This window comes from Paramisgurnus dabryanus, chromosome 16, assembly GCF_030506205.2.
Source record: "Paramisgurnus dabryanus chromosome 16, PD_genome_1.1, whole genome shotgun sequence".
NCBI lineage: Eukaryota > Metazoa > Chordata > Actinopteri > Cypriniformes > Cobitidae > Paramisgurnus > Paramisgurnus dabryanus.
In genome coordinates this window covers 31082699-31106681 of record NC_133352.1, presented here as the reverse complement: position 1 = coordinate 31106681, position 23983 = coordinate 31082699, and the positions used below count along the sequence as shown (strand labels likewise).

The 23983-nt window shown below is 38.9% G+C and overlaps 1 protein-coding gene across 1 annotated transcript in view; it reads right to left on the bottom strand.

The window, feature by feature from the left end:
• fat4 (FAT atypical cadherin 4) overlaps positions 1-23983 on the bottom strand; it is a 112398-nt gene that overhangs the window by 31100 nt on the left and 57315 nt on the right. Inside the window, exons 5-7 of the mRNA XM_065275209.2 lie at positions 21764-22686; positions 18212-18383; positions 1399-1579 (exon numbers count right to left, since the gene is read on the bottom strand). Coding sequence (XP_065131281.1) covers positions 1399-1579; positions 18212-18383; positions 21764-22686 — 1276 coding nt within the window. The remainder of the gene's footprint in view (positions 1-1398; positions 1580-18211; positions 18384-21763; positions 22687-23983) is intronic.

Below are 23983 nucleotides of genomic sequence, written 5' to 3'. Positions count from 1 at the left end.
CCCAGTCCTTAAGCTCGTGGGAGGGGGTCACTTTATTTACATGACTGGCATGTAACTTTGTATATGTTAGTGTCTGCATTTTTCTGGGTGTGCGTGCTTTTGAACCAATCAATTATATTCTGTGGCTGTATTGGCGAAGCTTATGTTGTAAAAAATATGAGGCATATCTATACAAGAGGCTGTATTACAGAGACAGACTCTAGAGCAGAGGTGTCAAACATATGGCCCACAAAGGTGTCCAATCTGGCCCGCACGATGATTTATTATTAAATATTTAAAACATAATTTAAAAATCCTTTCAGGCGGCAGTCACGTGTGTTAAGTTTAAATAGAAAACATACGTTCAGTTTCACATGCGAAGCATAGACGGACATCACATAGTCCTCGTGCACACAAACTTTTTGCCGATTCCGCAGGCATGGCTTTTTGCGGCAGACGGCAAAAAAGTGTCAGCCTTGCAACGGTTGCGCAGCATACTGTGTATGAATCAGTACAGCCATGAATCAGTTTCTGCTTTAAGCCGCGATGGCGACATGCGACGAACAGTAGTGGGTTCTAGTTTAGAAACGGTTTCTTTTAAATGTCATGGTTGGTCAGGACTCACACACATATATAACGTCTGGAAATGAGAGAGGCGACTTCCCCAAAACTGGTGATGTTGATACGGTAGTCGAACAAATGTAAGGAAGCATGATTTAAAAGGATAATAATTAGGTACTGTAATACTTTATGACTCTAGAACTTTCTTGTCTAAATGACAGTTTTCATTACAAATATATTCCACAGAAATGTTCATGTTTTCTGAATGATTTTGTCATTATTTGACAATACAGAGAGGATAAGGTATAATTCGGTTCCATACAGAGGAAGTTAAATAAAGGCTTTTCAGCCCTACCGGGTCTAGTTTGCTGCTAGAACATTTGAGTTTACTCGCTTCATTCGCGCGTGAAATTCTAATCATCGAGACATTCACGCAGAAATTTGCATCATGGGAGGGGCTTCTGCGACTCTACTCGTTTTCTGTAATCGCGTCACTACTAGAGCAAGCTCCTGATTGGTTAACCCGGCACGTTTTTCCACCAAAGTTCAAATTTTTTCTCGCGTGTTTCCTGCAGCAATGCTCAATTCGTGCAGAATCGCATCTACTATGCTGCGTTAAATGCCTCATTCGCGCCGTGAGACCTCTAGACGCGTGTCAATGTGTTTTTCTAGTTTTCTTGCAAATTATTTTGTAGTTTGTTTAGTTAATGTTAACACAATTATCAACACACCAAAGTTAAAAAACTACCTCAACCTAAAATGAGTTTGACACCCCTGCTCTAGAGCATCTATAAACTCCTGTTCAAAATCTCTTAAACTTGATAAACGTGTGTGTGTTTGTGTGTTTTTGTGTGTTACCTGATCACTCCATTGAGTCCCACATCAGCGTCTGAGCTGTTGAGTAGCAGGACGTCTGTACCAGTGGGAGCGTCTTCAGGAATGGTTGTATAGAAAGACATCGAGTTGAATGATGGAATATTATCATTAACATCACCAACCAACACTATTACTGTTCCCGAACCACTCAGAGATGGAGAACCTGCAGACACAAACAAAAACGTGTGTGTTTATGTGTGGACAGAGAAACATTGACCATTACCATTTTGGCCATGTGTGAAAACATTTAGGTGAAACAAAAGATATTAAACACACATGGTTTCAGAATCATGCATCGCAGATTAACATCCAAAACACCTTGGCTTTCAGATCAAGTGGCCATGCCATGTGTTCCCTCCTATACAGTAACCCACAGCGCCGACTGCCCGCCTACTCCCACTTACCCCGTGTCCAAAGCGTTCTGGAATGTTTAAATATATCTGCAACGTTGCGGGGGGTGGCAAGAGTTTTACAGATGTAATCGTGCTTTTTAAAACAGTGAGGCACACGGCAAAGATTTGGAAGAGAAAGAATGCTATTTTCAGCACAAATCAAGCCCGCAGGCCAGTGAGGAGAACCGGTCCAATGGGTCTGCGGGGATCAAGTTAAATGAAGAGCAGATGACAATAAGACAAAAGTGAAGTGATTTAAACATCTGCTGTCTCTCGCTGTGAATGAATGTGATTCAAATGAATTTGCTCTTCGCATAAATTTAACCTCTGATAACATCATACGCTTCAAGTGCTGCACTGTACAGCACCATAATGAGGAAAATCCAGCTCATGAAAACAAAGGACACAGAAAAGAGACATGGAAGACCGTAGCCCAACATTTTTTCTCTGTGTGCAATCAATTACAGGCTGAGAGAGAAAGAAAGAAAGAAAGAAAGAGAGAGAGATGTGTTGTTCAGGCCTCTGGTGCTTCTGCAGATTAGTGTAATTAATAACACATGTTTATAAGCTGTTAGCACACGCTTTAATCTCCTCATCCTCACTGCAAAGACAAAGAGATTAGCATGGTGTCAGATTAGCATTTATCTGATGAGCAGGAGGAAAACGTGTCTTCAATATGGGCTAGCATAATGGACTGGACTGCTTAGTGTGAGTAGTCAACCAGTTTCCCAGAAGAGCAGTAGACTAGTCATCGGATCAACATTTGTTAATGACTCGTCGCATGCTGTGCATAGCTGTTAATTGAGAGACCGTGTGTGAGAGGAGAGACTGAGTGCTCAGAATGATCAGACTGATAATGTTTCAGTCATTTATTGTGTTTCATTTATGAGGTGAGCTGTCACAGCATTTAAAAAGATAGCAATTTATTTTCACCCAAAAATGAATATTATGTCTTTACTCACCCTCAAGTTGCTACAAACCTATATACATTAATTTTTTTTTCTGCTGCAGGAGCATCTTTGACATCCATAGTAGGAAGAAAATTATACTATAGAAGTCAATGGTGCTCAACAACAGTTCATTGCCCAAAATATCTTCCTTTGTGTTCAGCAGAACAAAGATTTATTTAATAGTAAATTATCATGAAATTTATGTTTTAAAGTAAACTGGTCCTTTAAATGATTACTTTACTTTCATAAAAAATCCAGTTAATTTACTCACCCCCATGTCATCCGAGATGTTTGTCTTTCTTTCTTCAGTAGAAAGATAATAACATTTTTTGAGGAAAAAATTCCAGGATTTTTCTCCATATAGTGGACTTTAGTGGACCTCATAACAATCGTCATTTTCGCAAAAAAATTACTTTTAAACCACAACTTCTCGTCGTGCACTAGCCGTGTGATGCACTAGCCGTGTGATGCGCCAGCGCAACCTTATGTATTACATAATCACGTCGAAAGGTCACGCTTTACACTTGCGGACCATTTTAAACAATAAACTGACATAAAGACATTAATTAGTATCATTTCACTTACAACAATGTCTGAACGATCCTCTTTCTCCACACTTAAACACTGATTACGTAATCATGCTGGTGCATCACAAGGCTAGTGCAAGACGAGAAGTTGTTTTACTCTTTCTCTGTCATTGACCTGATATCTCGTCATTTAAGAGAAAACATTTGCATAAAAAAACGTGTTACTGATCAGTTTTTCGGATTATATGTAATACCGCGATTATCCACTAGATTACGCACGTCCCCAGGCCCGGCGCTACCTATAGGCAGAGTAGGCAAATGCCTAGGGCCTCAAGCTTGGAAGGGGGGGCCTCCATAACTGCTAAGTCCATGTGCACTAGTTCGACAATCATTACTGACAGCAATAGATAAAGTTTTAAGGTGAGTTCAACTTTATGTGGCACCGACGCCGCAAGAACCGCAGGCGGATGACTTTAAAGTAACGCGAGAACGATTGATAAGCAGACTCCTTTGTATGATTTCTTGATTTGCTCTCCCGGTGTTTTGATATCATCCACTTGTCGGTTCTTGCAGCGACTCATGAAGTTAAAGAAGCCTAGATAAACAGCATTCAAATCTCTGCAGCTGACCGACTTTAAGTGACTGAAAGCGGCTACAACGTCTTTGCTTCATGCTTAGCAAAAGCGTCATGCAAAGACAGTGCAGTATTTTGAAATAATGCTTTTTAAAAATAAACTTGGCTATGTTCTGTGTATCAATATAATTTCAGGACAGATCAAACTTGAGCGTTGCTGACTCTGTTTAGACACTTTGAAAGCGTGTGCACGATAGCATTGCATGGGGAGCAGACTATCAAAATAGTCAAGTTGAAAAAGGTGGAATTTAAAGTCAAACAGCAAACAAAACTGGCATTACCTAAAGTAAATTGTCTGTATATTTTGTAAGTCCTCCACACTTAGTTTTAGTTTTCAAATCATGAAAGTAGTTTGTCTGTTTAACTTCTAGTGGCAGCTGATTTGTATGGATATTTAAAGTAGCCTATAAAAAGGTATTGCAATCTATGAATATATACATAGTCTGATAGATAATTTTATACTGTATATTGGTTCAGTAAGAGGGAAATTCTACTTTATACGCAGCTTAAATAAAAAACACTATACGTTTTCTAGGAGGTGTTCACCTGTAGTTTTTTACGGTTAGGATTTTTGCAATGTACTGTTGTCTTTTTAATTTTACTCTTTGGAGATTATCCGAAAAAGGTGGTGTTTTTAATAAATTTGACCGCCTTAAAATGTTTAATACATGTGGTTTTGCATAATTTCTAATTAAATTTTAACAAAGTTAATCAATTTAATCAAAAACATTAAAAGGAAAAGTAATGGGGAAAAACATGTTTAATAACTGTAGTGCTTAAATGATATCTTACAGGGTAGAAAAACACGTTCTCGTATTATTCTGAAAATTAGAGGGGTGTAAGGGGCCTCCAACATAAATTTTGCCTGGGGCCTCCAAATATCTAAAACCAGCCCTGCACGTCCCCAATTTATAAAAAAACTGAAGCAAAAAATTATTAATAAATTATAAACTCCATGTATATTTTGATAATCATTCTGAATCTGATCTCTAACAAACTATCTTCATAAAAATGCAATTATTTCAGCTTTTTTTGCAATTTTTTTTTCTTTTTGAATAAAAACCCATATTTAAGTGTTTATAAGCACTTTTTTGAAAGCAGAGGGTCGGTTTTTTATTTGATATATTTGTATGTTTATATATGTTTAGAAGAAAATTTCACTCACAAAAAATGCTGGCGGGGGAAGGGTTAAAAAGTACTTACTTTTTCGACAATCATTTTGCTAGGTAAGACAATTATCCCTGGATGGGACTGTTTAGAGCCCTTTGAAGCTGCATTAAAACTATAAACTATTGAGGTCCACTATATTGAGAACAATCCTAGAATATTTTCCTCAGTAAGTAAATTATTAGATTTTTTTTATAAAAGATAACTTTTAAAGAAGAGACACAACATCACGCAATTTTCCTGCTCTACATTCGCCCTCATACTTGTGTGTCGTCTACACCTAAACACTTTTAATACACAGCATAAATGGAAGATTTTCTCTTATGAGTTTAATGAGAACACAGACATTTAATGTCTCAATGATGCAGGTGTATGTAATGTACATGTGACAGGTGTTCCATTACTCAGGTGGATTATCAGACGCTTGATTCACTTAATCTGATCAATTCAAATCTGCTGGCATACAGTAGAATCATATCTGTCATTCTCTCTCTCTCAATGTGCCCATCTCTCAGAGGCTGCTTACACCTTGTATTAAGATGCGTTTTGATCAATCGGATCACAAATGGATGACACTAAATATAGGTTTAAATGGGGTATAATAAATTTTGAGCTTGTTTACTTTCGACCACATTCAGAGGTAGTCGAAAACGCATTCGATTAGATTGCTTTTGTCTTGTAGGTCGAATGTGTATGAACAGCCACATAATGATGTACCGAGCACAATGTTTTAACGTCAATCCTGACTTCTAGCACAAGCCCACAATCTTCAGCGCAGTCTTAAAGTTGCGTGAGCTTATTTCATCAATTGTGCTGAAATATCAGAGAAAGCTGTTATGTACTGTATACATGTGCAAAACGTTGAACAGCATGTTTACCAACAACACAAGCCGCGATTTGGACATTTCTCCCTCTTGCGTTTAAACGAAGCAAAGGGACTCGCCCACAGACCATCCCCTCAGTAATCAGGACAGAAGCGGTTGAAAGTGAACAAAAGAGACGGATTAAAATACCAGGTGTAAACATGAATTTATCTCTCTCATCCACTGTGATTCGTTCGACCAAGACGCATCTTAATATAAACAGCCTCTAAGTTTTACTTTGTTGCTTTCATACATTTGCCCTATTGTAATTTGTACAGATGTTTTATACCTGATTTCACAAAAACAGGGTGGATTAAAAACCATAACAGTGTAAATGGCCTAATATTTTGCACACACACACACAGGCCACACACAGCATCAACATTTCCCTACCATTGTTTCTGTATCAAAACCAAACCCTGTTTTCATTTTGCAGGATTCTGCTGGACGAGCTCCAGACGCTTTGACTTTGACTACAGGAAGTGATGTCATTACCTGTTTACAAGCATGACATTGGGTGAGCGTTAGCAGTGGACCTCCATGTGAAACACAGATAGGCTGACCTACACTCATGTACATGCATGTCTAATGCCACGTTCACATGGGACTTCTCATGTCACAGTCTGATAAGGGTGATGAATCTAAATGGGTGAATATCTAAACTTTATACATACACTGGCTCCTAAAGCATTTCTAAACCGACAAATATTGTCACTACAGTGTGTGCGTGTGTGTTCGGTGGAATTAAACAAAACGATGTATTCATGCTACGATAACTTATCAATTCACTGTCCCCATATACCGCCTGTATTTCGGAGGAGTAAATCAGGGTCACAGTCCAGTAACAGAGGAACGATTCACATTTATAATGAAACACTTATAATCTCTCACTGTGGCCTTCAGGTGGAGATAACAGTTTCATTTCCTGACAAATAAATGCAGCAGATGAATTTCTTTGAAAACACACACACACACACACACTGAGTTGGTTTGCAGGTGCCGTGTGCTTAAGTCCTGAAAATGTGTCTGGGTAAACTAGTATCAGACAGCAGGTCTGATTAAGTTCATCTGAGAGGACTGAAATCATCACATGCAGAGACAGATCAGACCAGAACAAACAGCTCAGTCTCTTTCTCTCTCTTAGCTACACAAACTGCTCCATCTGTCCGGAGTTCCTGATCTATAAGTCTTTTGTTGAATCCACAAACTCCCTCACACAAACATATGGACGTCCTAAAGCAGCTTATGAGCCAACATTACTACTGACCTGCTGTGTGTGTGTGTACCCGCTAATCCCTAAATGTCTTCACAAAAGGTAGGAATAATTTATGACATTTTGGAGACTTTTGGTCCCCATGAGGACAACTGCTAATAAATAAACCTAAATTATGTTTATTTGAAAATGTAAAAATGCTGAAAAAGTTTTATGTGGCGTTTATCAGGGCTTCAAACTAAAGTTTTCTCTTGCAATATTACTAACAAATACTTTGATAGTATATAAGCTTAACTCTATGGGGTGGTTTCCCGTAAAGGGATTAGATTAAGTCAGGACTAGGCCTTAGTTTAATTAGGAAATATTACTAGTTTTAACAAACATGCCTTATCTAAACATTACTTCTGTGTAGGGATGTCCCAATACCAGAATTCCGAATATCAGCCGATATCTGTCCGATACTACTGTAATTAAATGCGTATAGTGCTTTCTGTTACATCTAGTATAATTTTAAATGTAAAAATCAATAATTTAAAATGATTGACAAGTTACAGGAAACATTAGTAAATATAAATCATGACATTGTTTAGAAGAACATATAATACGTACGTTTGATCAATTAAGTATGCGAAATATTTTTTCCTTAATTGCGTAAAACTAAAGTTTTAGTGTGCAGATGGTTATTTGGGAATTATGTGCTTGACCGGACTTTTTATGCACATTCCGGGTGCAGAATTGAAGCGCCTAAGTCATATAAACGCTACGTTGATCATGGGCTTTCTGGGTGCAGAATTGATGCACTTGAGCAATGGAAAGTTTATAACTGTTAAAGGACAAGTTCGGTATTTTAGACTTAAAGCCCTGTTTTCAGATTGTTTATGGTCAAATAGAATGGTTTTGACTGAAATTTCGACATTTTCGGCTGCCCTGAGAATTTTCGCGTGTTTGTGTTTCAGCTCAGACCTCTACAATGGGTTTATAGGTGCACTGGAACAATCCTTCCTAAAATGCATTAAACTTTCGTTTACAAAGACGTGAAACTCACCGAGTGGTCAGGGGTGTTCACTGGTATGCTCACACAAAAATCGCTCCAAAAGACGCATTCCAACAGGTTTTATCGTAGTTTTTACCAACTCCATTGACTGTATTAGACGTCCTGTGAGGTACGGTATTACTCCGCGCCGGGAACTTTGTTTCTATTCTTGCAATTGGCAAAGGCAGATTAGCGCCACCACCTGGGCTGGAGTGTTTATTATTCAAGCTCTAAGCGGAAGAATGTACGGGTGTGAGGCGTTTGGGGAAATAGGTCCACAAGTTAACAACGAATGCTAAAACAGCTGTTGGAAAGCATCTTTTGCAGCGATTTTTGTGTGAGCATATCAGTGAACACCCCTGACCACTCGGTGAGTTTCACGTCTTTGTAAACGAAAGTTTAATGCATTTTAGGAAGGATTGTTCCAGTGCACCTATAAACCCATTGTAGAGGTCTGAGCTGAAACACAAACACGCGAAAATTCTCAGGGCAGCCGAAAATGTCGAAATTTCAGTCAAAACCATTCTATTTGACCATAAACAATCTGAAAACAGGGCTTTAAGTCTAAAATACCGAACTTGTCCTTTAAACACAAAGAGAATAAATGCATCATGTGCTCGGCACAAAGTGAATTGCATCCATCCAACGGCTTACTGGGATCTTTAAATTAGCCTACAATTATCTTGTGTGTGCGTGTGTCTGTGAATAACGTGTTGCATCTATCCGCTTCATTGGTGGATTAACTCAGTTTGCGAGTAATTTAAAGTGTTTCTGTGATCTTAAATATCTTTAAATGTGCATTTGTTCCTTTACATGAAGCTATTGAGTGTATTAAAAGACTTTAAATATAGTGCATAAAACATTTATGGTGCTTTTATAATACTTTGTCCTTTTAATAAATTCGATATCCGATCCAGCCAAAAAGCCCAGGTTGGCCCCGATACCAATCCAGAAAATCGGATCAGGACATCCCTACTTCTGTGCATTTTCAGGCAAAACAAAGGACACTGATGTACTTTAAACTAGTCTAATCCATGTCCGGGAAACCGCCCCTAAATGCATTTGTCGCACACGTCATTATCATGCACAACTGTTCAAACTTTTAGAATAGGAAGTTATGAACCAAAGAATCATACAACAATATCAGCAAAATCTAGATGTCTTTTAGATTAGCCAAAGAGAATCCCTATGCTGATCACTATTAGTTAGGTTATAATAAATTTGTTGCTGGTAACATTATTTCATTAAACTATATATACAATAAGCTATATCCAGTGTTATCCAGTTAGCATATTGTAATCAGATGAGTGGCATGGCTATATGCATACTTTTATCCTTTACACGTTTCTCATCTTCTACCCAGTTTTCCGGATCTGGGCACCTGGGGCCGGTTGCACCAGCTGGATGTAAAAAAGTTTATGTCAGGCTTAGCAACGTCTGGCTTTGTGAAAAATATTTACGCCTGTTGCACCTTCTGAAACTACAACCAGGCGCAGCTATGCTCAGCGTAGACAGTGCATATCTCTGCAATGTCTAATAACCCTGCGTGTTCGACTTCACGCGAGGCTGCCCAGACCCATCAGTAGAGTAACTGAGCGCATGGTGACATTAAACGATTGAAGTGTCGTGCAAAATAGTGGTTAAACCTGGTCGCCCGTTCTGTTTTTTGTTGCAGGTTCCCCACACAAAATTCATCACTGGGCAGCTTTCCATGTCGCCCATGCATAAATCCACCATAGCACACTTGTGGGCTCACAATTTACTCGTCTTTCAACATGAAATAACAACTAGAAGAAATTCCAAATTTGCAGGTCCCATATTCGTGTACTTCGTGTAAAAAAATGCTCATGCTGTCTAAAAAAACTGTTCGCAGTCTGGAGCCCTGGTTTAGAGGTTGGATTACAGGAAGAAGATACAGATGTACAGTATAAAAGCCATTGTGTCTATGAAGAGTCCCCATAAATTATGGAAACGAGTATTTATGGGGACTCTTGGGTGTGTGTAGAGGCAGTTAAACACACACACATTTAACTTGTTGCATCTAAATGAGAGAGAGAGAGTGAGAGAGAGTTCTTTAAAGAGTCAATTAAACTCCAGTTAACACCGAAAGCGAAGATGTTTGTGTGAGCCGATCTGTTGCCCTGTTACTGCACCTCCAGTATATCTTAAAGAGCTCTGAATACAGAAAGACATCAAACACACTCGGCTCTCTCTGACACTTCAAATGTCCAGCTTTACTGCTTTTAATTTTGCTTAGGAAACATGTGCACAGTGTATCTCTCCAGTAAATTTGCATTTCATCAAGCGGTTGGATGTGAGAATTACATCTGAGTAAAGACTCCCACCAGACATGAGTGACACCTAATGCAGAGATTAAAACAGAGAAACTATGACCTCCGTAACAGAGTTCTTTCTTCTTAATTCTTTCTCCCAGACATTAGCTGCACTTCCATTACCTTTCAAATTGCACGAATTGAAATGGCGAATTGAAAATGTGTCAAATTAAAATTCTGCATAACCTCCCAAATATCGCAAAAAAAATTTGCTCGGGTGACGTGGCAATAAAAAAAAAGAGTATAGGGCAAAACAGTGCACGTTTTTTTTTTTTTCGCATTTACAGGTGACCTGATGATCACATGATTATTCTTTAAATATTCTTTAAAATACCACAAAAACAATTCGGGAGTTGACTGCTCTATATAGACGGTTTCATCAGACGGACGAGCGCTGACGCGATACAAGTCTGGATCCGAACTTTACTTCCGATTTCGTTTTTTTTATGGTCTGACTAGTTGCTTAACTGATCTCTTGAACAAATGCCTCGTCGAAAATAACAAATGTTTTGGTTACCTAGGTAATCTATGTGTTGTTTTTTGCTTGTTATATAAATAAACTACGTTTAAAGGCGCTCTAAGCGAATAATGTGCGACGTCACTTCCTGTTGATGTTTGAACTGTTTTCAAACAGACAGAGCGTAGCTAACTCCTCCCCCTCCCCCTCCCTTTCGTGCTTTCATGAACGCGCCCAACCCCCACCCCCAAATCCTTCTTGTCGTTTATTGGCTGGAATACTTTGTTTTGTTTTATGCTGCTAGGTTTGGCCATTTGTTGATATTGCCGTTTGTGAAGCCTGGGCTGTCTACAGAGATCGCGTTTTTTTACAGTTTGATCAGCGGACAGGCAGCAAGCAGATAGTGAGGAGATGTTTCCGGTATGTAACAAAAAATGTTTTATGGTCTAAAACGCTTCAATTCGCTTAGAGCACCTTTAAAGAACTTTGTTGTTATTTATTCTTAGCGGAGTTTACCGGAAGTTACGTGTGGACCATGACAGCCGCTTGTTTATGTTGTTACTAGGGCTGTTCCGAATACCATTTTTTGAGTTTCGAAGCTCTAGTAGAAATCAAATCGAATATTTGAAGCTTCGGAAGGAGGGGCTGAACATATTTTTCTCTTTAATAAAGGCAGGAATCTCTCTCTGTGTGTGTATGCGTGTGTGTCTGGCTGTTTACAGTTTTATTATGTGGCGGATGTGTTGCTGCAGACCCAAGGCAGTGTAGTGCCTTTTTTCGTGCAATATGGACATGTGACACGTTTAGAATTAATAAACTTAAAAAATACTACAGAACAGCGCAAGCCGGAAGCGGCGTGCCTGTCACGCGTCCTGCGAGAACAGCATTAGTGAAACAAAACACAAGAGCATTACTTTTAATAAGGTAGCCTAACATTTTTCTAACAAACAAACATTCCTGTATCAGAAATTAACAGTAATTACTGACATCGTAAAGGGTAGGCTATTTAAATAAAACAACGAAAATAAATGAACGAAGTTCAACAAACTGTAATAAAACGGTAGCATACTTTCAAAATCAAGTGTATTTATAACACTTACACCATCCAATATGTTTTTTTCATAAGTAGAACAATAAAGAAGATATTTTGCAGAAACCCCAGTGCTCCGTTATGCAAGTCAACCGATCCGCACACTTTAAGAGCTAAAGCATATATATCCAATACAAAAGTAATCCCACATAACTCCATGTGACATATTGACGTCTTGTGAAGCAAATCAATCAGTTTTTGCAAGAAACGGAACGTTATTTACAACACTATTAGCGTGAATGCCAAAGCAGGAAGCGCGCTTTACGTTCGAGGCGATCTCTTCCACTGGTGGCGTTTGGTGGCTGTTGGCTATGGATGTTGGTCTCTCTGCGCCACCTATTGAGCGGGAGCGTGAAGCGCACTTCCTTCTTGGCAAAAGCTCTGCATTAACGCTGTAAAATATTTATATATATATTCGAATCTCAAAACTGAAAATCGAATGTCAACCCACGGAACGAATATTCTGGTCCAGCCCTAGTTGTTACTGCTGAAACGTCTATTCTTTCAAGTCGTTTTTGTGATATTTTGACGTCAATCACATGTCGGTCTGCACAGTGACATGGGTCACATCGCATAACATCGGTTAATGAAAAAGCCTTCATTTCACAATAGTTTTTTTTATGTCGACATTTAGCAAATAGCGCTAAAGTTTGCGCAAATCTTTGATTTAGAAGTAAATTGAATAGGAAAGCAAATAGAGATGTGTGCTGACTGAGGTCTACTTCTCTTGATATAAAGACCTCAGCAAACCCACAAAAGAGATCTTAAAAACACCTGAAAAATTTCTCATCAAATTCTTCCACGATCACATGATCGGACCCTCATCATACACATTCGTTATATAGCTCCAGCGACTCACTGTTTGTCTCCTACTAAATAATCTGGATGTACCAAGGGTTTTATACGGTTCACAGAGAATGTGAGAATGGGAACGGACGGAAGAGGTTTGTGAGCGCTCGGCTTTAAAAGTGTTTTTTCAGATTTATTAAAGAGACACAAATCCCTCAGATCCAGCCTATAGACACACACACAGGGGACTTATAGCAGCTCTGTTTGCCCTGTAACTTTTCAGCGCTTAGAAGATAAAGAATGTTAATGACTGTGGGTCCGTTTAAAGACTCAAGGCTTTTCTGTTTTCTGGCACCGAATCCGCCTTTAAACACTTCCAGAAGCAGAATTCGAACCCGTCCATCAGCACATCTAATGAGTTCATTTGTGTGCTATGCACACAGCGTCTTTTCTTCCTCGGATGAGAAGTTCGGGGACATTTTAGCCCCGCAACGTAAAATCCCTTCCATAAATGATCAGGTACATAGCAAACAACCTATTTAATAGGTTTCTATGTCTTTGAAAAAAATAGAAATCAACTGATGAAGGCATTTTTGCAGTGTACAGTTAAACCAGGAGCCTGTCTTTGTTCAGGTTTTACTGCAGTGAATCTTTCGCTCAGCGTAGAGCCGGTCGTCCGCCAGCAAACGCTGAACGTAGCCAGAGAAAATATCCTCAGATGAACTTCTGTAGACCTCTAATGCCTCTCAGAACAATGTGCTGGAGTATTTTTACCTTCTCTCTCATATCTCATTTGCTGGATTTTATTTCTGTAATCTCTACATGCACTTGATAAACTGCTCCAGGTCCTTCATGCGCACATGTTTGTGTTTTAAATCGGTGGTTAGACAGCAGAATAAGTGGGGTGATGCTTTTAGTAATGATCTTACCTTCCTGTTCTGTTAATCTCCCTTACGAAAATGAACCATGGGGTTTTGGGGGTATTACTATTGGCAAATAATAGAGTAACTATGGTTTCTTGAAGGCCTACATAATATATAGTTTCAACATCGACACAGCAATGTGCTCATCTGCAAGAGTTACATCACAGAACATTTATTTTAAAAGGAAAATTAGTTCAGATGGGTTTGCTAGTGATACACTATACGAAAATGGTTTCAAATGACAGAAAGTAATCACAGAATTCTCTTTAAAAAAAATCTGTGAAATGCAAAGCAGAAGTTAAATCCTCCCAAGCAGAGCTTTTCATGTCATCTGGTGAAGACATCCAGTATTTTTCATATCACAATTTACAACACGGAAAAGCAAAACACAGCCATGTCAGTCCTGCTTGTATCATCGTGGAGGCCTAGTTTCTTGATTTTAACCATAGTTAAACTACAAAAAAATGTAAATTAAAAATTTTTGTAAGGTCTCAAGTATACACAAACTATAAAATACATCTGTCAAAGACAACTATCAAGAGAAGGAAATGTTTTCTAACTCAGAAGGCTTCATGGACTTTTTCCTTAGTTGTTTCTCCTTAGGAGACATAAAAACAATAAAAAGAAAGAGTATAGTCCAATAAGAATATGACTGAATCAGGGGCGATTCTGGGATTTTGCTAAGCCGATGATGCTTGCCATGCATCTCAATGAATTACGGTGAAATGACGCTACATCCAAGAGCCAGAGGGCGCTCTTGTGCAGAAACTCAATATGCGCTGTAGACGAAGAACCATTCACACGCAGCTCCAGGAAATTGCATAAGGATATTTATATTGCTGTTCTTCAAACCTTTACAGGTATTTTCATGATAATAAAGAATATGCATAATGATTATATTTGACGAGTGTTGCTTTTTCAAATGCATGTGATAAACGACTCAAACTAACAGAGATTTCAGATCGATAAGGACTTACTGATCAAAAGCCATAGTACATAAAATAGCTGTGAATAACATCGTCTGTGCAATTCAGAATAGTTATCGGTACACCCCTAATTTTCATTTTAGGGGGGCTCAGCCACCCAATGAGAGTATAATAGAATAAATAAATACTATATATATAGCACATCAGCATTTTTATCAGAAAAGAGATTTCAAAGTGGGCTATTGACACAAAATTTCCACCAGATGTAGTAATCAAGCCAAATATTGAATTCATGAAATCATAACATTTAAGTATACAAGTTGAGTCATAAAAAATGCACACATGCTTCACAACAGACGTGGAAGAGAAGACAATGCTGATTAAAGTAGTATTTTTTGTTATTTTTGGACCAAAATGTATTTTCGATGCTTCAGCACATTCTAACTGACCCACTGATGTCACATGGACTACTTTGATGATGTTTTATTACCGTTCTGGACAGGTCTAATGAGTTTGGAACAACATGAGGGTGAGTCATTAATAACATTATTTTAATTTTTGGGTGAACTATCCCTTTACCTTAAATGAAAGAGACTTCAACAGGTAGGCCTATAAGACCGAATGCAGTAAAATGTTTAAGATAATCAATTGTTTACTATGATACTCACTAAGACATCTATTTTGAGATATGTTAATGTGTGTTTGTCCGTAAACCCGAAAGACACAAACATAAACTCTTTTTGCTCTGTGCGCACGTGCTATTGTTGGGTAGGAAGCGTCGTGCCGCGCAAACAATGCATTTTCAAGTTCAAGGCAGCAGTCCAGTCCAACGCAGTTAATCTCATCAACACAATAAAAAGATCACTTCAAGAATAAAAATATGGCATCGAGTTTTGTTGTAAAAGAAAAGAAAGTTCAATCTTTAAGCGTAGACTTTATTCAGTCCACAGAAAGACAAATACTATGCCCCCTCTTCCACCCTACGTTGAAATCATTATGTAAAATTTCCAACGTACGTACATTTTTTCAATGTTACAATGTTTTTAACAATGTGCTGTGCTGCAGCACGTCGAAATAAACATGTCAATTAACAGGAATTTTTTTTTTTGAGGGAGTGAAAGTAGCGCATTATATTTGGACACCCTGAACACCCCTCTAACTCCTTATTGGAGTATTCCACTGAATTGCATAGATGGGCTGAACGTGCTGAAAGTTGCAGAGGGAAAAGAGCCCGAAGTCTGCCCTGCTGCCGTTTTCAAATATAATTTAAAGGGGACTGAAGCGTTCACAAATTTCTATAGAGTTTATGGAGCTATAACATAGAAAAGTTTTTAGGGGGGCTGAGAAATTTTTTTTGGGGGGGGGGCTAAAGTTAAAATTGAGATTTCTGAGTATAGTTTGTGAGCAGTTTGCAATTCAGTTGTTTATTCATCAGACGATTCACCAGTGCCTGCAGTTTGTCTCAATTTGCTCTCCACTGAATCTCAGGGATTTCTAGAAGATATAATTGAAATATTAAAGGTCTCATTTGTAATTCTTTTCTTTCTCCCTCTCTCTTCATTCGTCTGCCAAGCACTCCATGTTTTTCCTCAGAAATGCTGCCAACATCTTTCCACAGAGCGCAGAACAGGCCCTCAATATTTTCTCTTGCTCGCGCTCTCTCTCTCTCTCTCTCTCTCGTAAAGCACCTTTTACTGCTGGCTCCTCCGCCACACTCCGCAGGAAAAACACACATTTCCAAATAATGACTGCAGCCTGCCAAAATCTTTCCCTCCCTCCCTCACAGCACCAACCAGCTGCCAGAGAGAGAAATGATATGGAAAGATATTGGGGAGAATTCCAGAGACAAAGAAAAAGTGTGAGGTCAAAGGTTAGGAAAGTGAGAAATACAGCGGAGGATTCCAGAGGATCTGAATGCCACGGATTCAATGCCAATGTTAAGCTCAGTTTGTGACCAGAAAATGATTACCGTAAAACTTTTATTTAATTTGTTAATTAACATATTGTCACAAATGTTTTGATGGATAGAACTTAAGTTATTAATTGAAAACGTTCCTTTAAGAATTTATATGAAGAAAAGATGTTTTCTAGACTTTGAGCATGCGAATATGATTCAAACGTTACTGCAAATATGGGCGGGAACCTCTTTGTTAGTATAAGTTTTTTGGCTTTGTCCATTTTTGCTTTTGAGTAGAAAGGTCATGCTGTAAAGTACCAGTTTTCTACAGCTCGCATATCTCCACAAGATATGAATTCGCAGGTCAGAGTTCACCAGATTGGACTTTGGTACGCAGCAAAATATCTTGTGTTTTTTGTCTGATGCATTTGCATGCAAATGGTGAAAGTAAAAAAAAAAAGTGTACTGTATAGTCAATAAATAGTCAATAAAAACTACATTACCATTGTTTTGGTGCAGGAAACCTTGAATTACGTAATAAATTGATTTCAGGAAAAGTAATATTATATACTAATATAATGAAGTTTGGAATATGCTAAAATCCTTAACACAAACTCTCTTTACAAAAAGCCTACAAGTTCCCAACATCAGTTTCTTACATCTATTATCAGAAATAATGACTTCCTCTACCTGTCCCGAGAGAGAGAAAGAAAGAGTGAGTGAGAGAGATAGGAGTCAGTCTGGTGAACGTGTCAGGAGGTTTGTGGAAGAAAATGTGACCTAAATTACAAATCTACTGGAAATGGAAGAATGGGAAAGTCATTCAGTATTCTTGGTCAATTTTTTTTTTAGACTGCAGGTTTCTTCCATATTTGACTATTAGGGCACAAAAGCCATTTATACATATACTTATTCCTATAGAGTTGAAAATGTCTGAAGTTTTCTAGTAGAGAGCAATGCAAACAGAGATAGACAAATAAACATTTGCAACGTTAATCATCTTTTATGATAAACGTTTATGCCTCTGTCTTAAATTCAAGTAATTATTCCAGAACACATAAAAGTCCACAGCCAGGAAACAAACTGGAAAAGAGCAGTTCTTATGTCCTATCACAAAACCACAAACTAATGGAGGTAATATCAGGCAGCGCACATTTTAAAACACAGAAATGATTGTGACTTCATGTTGACTAAGAGTATATAGCCGTGAAAGAAAAGCCACAGTGAACTGAAACATACTACGACTTCTCTTTGAGCTTAAGTCAGACATTTTCTCTTCCCATATATAACTTGCCAAAGTTCCTGCTTATGTCCAATGCCAATCCCTGTCATTATAGGAGGTCATGTGACATGTGATTGAATAACCAGTAACCAAAGAGAAAAACACTTTCCAACAACACGCGTTACACGTCACACACTTTACCATAGTACAACAAAAAGAAAATCTTTCAAATATTTTTGTTTTTTTGGGGGGTATAATGAGATGGTGACACTAATTCAATGCATTAGATCTGACATTTAGAAAAGAGCAGTGATAAATATAATGAAAAAATTCATTAGCTGTATCTGGAGGTCTGGAGGCGTGATCCAGCTGTTCTTACCTGAGTCATGAGCTGTGATGATGAGCGTGTATTTGTCCTGTGTCTCACGGTCCAGCGTTTGGATCAGACTCAGTTGACCGTTGGAGGTGAGGCTGAATGCCGTATCACTATCACCACTCAGAGTGTAGCTGATCTGACCGTTAGTACCCAAGTCATCATCACGGGCAACAACCTGCCAAACACAACATAAACCTTTTAAAAAACTACAAATAACTTAAACATGCAACATTTAACACTCTTGCAGACAACATTTTAAGATGGCTTAGCAACATGTAGAACAATAAAAAGGAAATATTGAAAATTATGTGTTCAGGAGTTTTTGGGCAGGGCTAAAACACAGAGTATGGCCCCTCCCCTAACACAATCTCGAGCATCCTTTCAGGTTGTAGCGGTATTTGAAAGTTAAGAGAGATGGCAGCTTTCCAGTGAGTGGGTGTGGTTTTAGCGCCAACAACTGACACGCTCCGGGCCTTGAGAGTAGAGAATCCTGCCTGTTTTTCCAAGATTTTGATAACTTATTTTATTCATTAAAATTTGGCTGGGTGGTTAATAACACATTTTTCTGTGGTGTCACAAATTGAAAACACATTTAATATTGGACTTGATCACTTGATACGCAAAAGGCATCAATTCGCACCAGCACTATAGACGTTTCAGCAGTAAAAACATAAACAAACGGCTTTCGTGAAACAAGCGTAACTTCTGGAAAAATACGCAAAGAATCCTTTAGAGTCCTTTAAGAGTAGTTTATTTCTGATAACAAGCTAAATAAACAAGTAGATAGCTCAAATAATAGCTAAAGCGTATCAAAAACTAAACTGATCTTTACCTTGTAAAATGTGTACTATATGTATACAAGTTCCAGATTTTAGTTTAGCCACTAGTCAGACCATTAAAGGTGCCATTTGTAATAATTGAGGTAAAAGATTTTAAAAAATTAGCTACACGCATCAAAAGAATGAGAATAAATAAGGGCAAAGATGTCATTAAAAATATGACAAGGTATAGTGCTGCAGAAATATCAATCTGAATTAGCATGCTAAATTACTAGCTACAGCCCGACTGGTGTTGTAATACCAGTTTCGACCATGGGAGGCGGTTTGCGGGCCACGCACATAACCGCCAGCCAAACTGCAATACACGAATAAGTCGCATGTGTGGGAGTACAGCCCTCTACTACTACCGCTGCGTCCGAAAACTAAGGCAGCTGACTTGTTGGCTTAAGATTCATGAAGGCAGCTCAGAGAAATGCAATTCGGACAGCCATGGATTCGGACATGCCTTGATGCCTTCCTGCCTTGCAATAGGGGTTTCGGACGTATTTCATTTCAGGGAAGAGAGCGGAAGAATGGCTAAAGCAAGAGACATTTACCACTACCACAAACATTTGCTGCAGGGAACAGCGCGCTCGGAATCACAAATAAAATATGATAAATAAAGTAACCGAACCAGAGTAAATACTGGCACTGCTTTTCATCGCTGGAGACCACTAATGGACATGAAAGAAATGAGGTTCGACTCCGAAATGACAACATTTATTTTCGTTGGTAAGTAAGATGCTGTTAGTATTTCGCTAGAAGTTCACTTATAATAGGCATTGCGATAACCTATGCTCAGCTTGTACATGAACTACGGCTTTGTGCAGTAAATATGGCTCCATCTGAAAGCAGCTGATGGCGATTCACTTTTAATCAAGAAACCGGCTTCACTGACGAGAAGCGCAATGACTATCGCATGCAAATTATTGCGCATCCTTAGCTGTTAGCGTTTAATAGTTAGCTCTACCCACGGATCCGATCCGGTTTTCACCCGTTATCTACCAAGCTGATGCTAAAATGTAACATTAGCTAAGAAGCTTGAAATGTCTTCGATTATAATGAACACCAAATGGACGCACGAAACGTAGCGGAAAACATTGCAATTTTAATGAGACCGAATGTTTTTTTTTTGACTAATGATAACTTAGTTGCTAATGTAAATCAAACTTGATATATGCTGCTAAATTTGCAGCTGCTAAATTAAAATAGACCAACTCACTTTTCTGGAGGTATACTGCCCCCGTCTGTTTGGAGTGTGGAGTATGAATTGATTTTTTTTTGGGCGGACATGTTAAATGGTCCCTTTAAACAAATAGGGTAAAACTTATCTTTCGGCCTCTGAGGCGTTTCCACGACATCACACCTGCATCCTCTAAACCCGTCTATAAGCAGCAAAATTATCGATTGGGTTTAAATTAATGAGCAACTGTTATCTTCAATTTAACAAAACAATGTTGATTACCTGAATCGATTCTTTATGTGCGTACTATTTCTAGAAGTATGAGAACTTCATTTTAGTTATTTGATTTACTTTTAGTATAATTTTAACATGATAATTAGAGCTGCCTAACGAGTAGTCACGACAAAATAAAAGGTTTTGTTTACATATTAAAGGTGCAGTGTGTAGTTTTTAGAAGGATCTCTTGACATAAAATGCTAAATATTATACAAAGCTAAATGAAAACCTTTCATAATGAACCGTTATGTTTTTATTACCTTAGAATGAGATGTATTTATCTACATACACCAAGGGTCCCCTTACATGGAAGTCACCATTTTGTGCCACCATGTTTCTACAGAAACCCTTAATGGATAAAATTTTTTACTACGTTGTCTCCGATTACATGTTTGTCCGGTGGAGGCTAAAGGGGATCGCACACCGGCCGCGCAGCTCAGTGCCGCGTCGCGCCTAGGAGAACTCGGAGGTATTGTAAACCGGAAGTGCACATTAAATAGCGCGAGCTTCGTCAGATAGCGTCTACTTCAAAATGCAAAATATACGTTAGCAGCCAATGTTAATCATTAATGATTTGGGACAAATATGATGTTATTTAATGTTAAACTATGTGAGTGGCGGTGTGTGGCGCGACAGGGATTTGAGCAACTTCCTGAGTCACAGCTGGGCGGCGTGGACAGGCGGCACCTGGCGGCGCAGGTGTGCGTATACTCATAGAAAATGTGTTCAGTTGATTTAGAACGGCGCTGCGCGGCCGGTGTGCGATCCCCTTAACGTAGCTTCTCTATGCATTTCAAAAGCAAGGGGTGAGCAGTGGACTGAGCCGTTGGTTGCAATTCGTAACCTCACCACTAGATGTCGCAAAAATGTACACACTGCACCTTTAAATGTGTGTGTAATGTGTATAATAATTATGTGTATATATAAGTGCACATACATGCATGTATTTATTTAAGAAATATTTGCATGTGTATATACATTTGTATATTTACATATAATTTATATAATATATAAATATAAATATTTATTATACAAATATGAAGAGTTTCGTTGCAAAACGAGTTAACACCGTTTTTTTAATTGTTCAGAAATCTCGTTTTTTGGTTGTGCATTCCAATTAATTTCAATTCAACTGCAGTTGGTTTGTTTTTATTTAAACCTTCATAACTTAAAAAATACAGCTAAGTAGCACCATAAAACAAAATAATAACATGATAACATAATAATAAACATGTTTTGACAAAAATGTTAAAAAATTGACCTGTTTTGTGTACTTGCCTGTAAGATGTTCCTGGGCAGGTTCCCTAAGTTTTCCTGAACAGTGACGGAGTAGGGTGACAGCTCGAACGTTGGCACACAATCGTTTACATCCAAAAGCACTACGTTAACCGTAGATCGATCCGTCCGGGGGCTGCTGCCACGGTCTGCAGCCTGAACGACCAGAGAATACGATGGCTGCATTTCCCGATCAAGGAGTTTCGCCACTGAAATAACTCCTGTTACAGAGTCGATCCGGAAATCTGAATTCACATTCCCAGTGACGATGGAAAACCGAATCTGCCCATTGGTTCCCTCATCCGCGTCGCTGGCAAAAACCTGGAGCACATCGGTTCCAGTGAGCGTGTTCTCCTCGATCTCTATGTCATAGATGTTTTGGGAGAAGCTGGGCGTGTTATCGTTCACATCCAACACAATCATCGTGACCTCCATGGTGGAGGAAAAAGGCGGTTCTCCCTTATCCGTGGCCACGACTGTAAGTGTATAATTTGACATCTCCTCACGGTCTAATTCTCCCACCAACACCACCTCCCCGTTGATGTTCCCAATGCTAAACTTGTTTCCAAACATCCCTTTAAGGGAATATTCCACATAGCTGTTTGGCCCGCTGTCAGCATCCGTAGCCTGGGCAGTAAACACCACAGTATCCACGGGGGTATTCTCCTGAACATATGCCATCTTTTGAGAGATGAAGGTTGGTGGGCAGTCGTTGACATCCAGGAGTATGATTGACACTTGCGCGGTACTTGTGAAGCGGGTCATGGGAGGCGGAGCCAAGTCGTTGACAGTGATAACCAGGTTGTAGAAAGACTGCGTCTCTCTATCCAAAACCTTTGTAGTCTGTAGGACGCCTGTGTTAGTTATGGAAAACTGGGATTGTGGGTCGCCTGACACAATAGCATAATGTAACTCTGCATTCAGCCCTGAAAAACACAAAAATAATCAAATAACAAATGGTTATTATTCTGATACATAGCAAACAAAGCCCAATACCAATGTGGTGAAGTTGGTTTTGATTATTATTTAAAAGGTTATGGACACTTGACAAGGCTGAGTGACCTGCTAGAGGCGGTCGTGGAATAGTTGTTAAAGAGTCGGGCTTGTAACCCGAAGGTCGCCAGTTTGATTCCCAAGACCACAGGAAACGACTGAGGTGCCCTTGAGCAAGGCGCCTTTCCCCCAATTGTTCCCTGGGACCTGCAATGATAACTGACCACTGCTCCGGGTGTGTGTTTATGACTTGCAGTGAAGTAGATGTCCTTTAACTAAGACAAGCTTATATCCAAGTATATTAACATAGGATGGGATCACACGGTTATGAAACAGACGTGACATCGATCATAGTGTCAATCGAGTATAAGCACACGCCATGACTGCCCCCGTCCTGAAGAAATTCAAACTGGGCATCCAGCACATATAGAAGTAGTGTATATTGTACATAACGAGTGTATTTGGGTCATTAGCTTGGCATGAAATCTTTCTTTTCCTGTCGTGCTGAATCAGCTATAATGGTACAGTGAGTGTGTGATAGGAAATATCAGCACACAGTAAATGAGGTCTAATTGAGCGTCCACACTGCCGGTCGCGCTGCTACTCATGTGGAACGCTGTGGCACCTTCCCACACTCGCTCTGTTTACAAAACATCTCAACCGGCTTCAGAACTAAAACTATGTCCTCTGCCACAGGGGTCAGAGGTCAGGATATGCTAACAATGTCTTGGTCTCATATCGATAGAAATGCATTGCGGGTTCTCTGCAGGAACATACAGGGACGAGCTCGCACAGAGGAGGAAAGGAAGGCCACAGGCAGGAATTTAGGTCACCATAACCACATTAGACATGAGATTAACCCAGCGACTCAGAAACAAGCTATACTGAACCTAAGCCCTGAGGACATGTCTTAACTTAATATTAGAATAAAATAAAGAAACAAAAAAGTATATTTTTTAAGAGCCTAAATATTTCCTTAAATGTCTTTATAAATTTTTTACCTTAAGTCTTTAAATGTTCATTACCCTTCCAGACCATTACTGGAACATAGATTTTACTCACAGAAAACAAATTTCCAATTTTTGACATACTTTGGAACAAAACTACATTAGATCATGGAGATTTCTATGACATTTTTCCAGGCCTGGTAATCATCATTTTAAAAGGACTTTATAATTCCAGATTTTTCATGACCACAGATAGCCATAAATGTATTTATTCATCTACTGT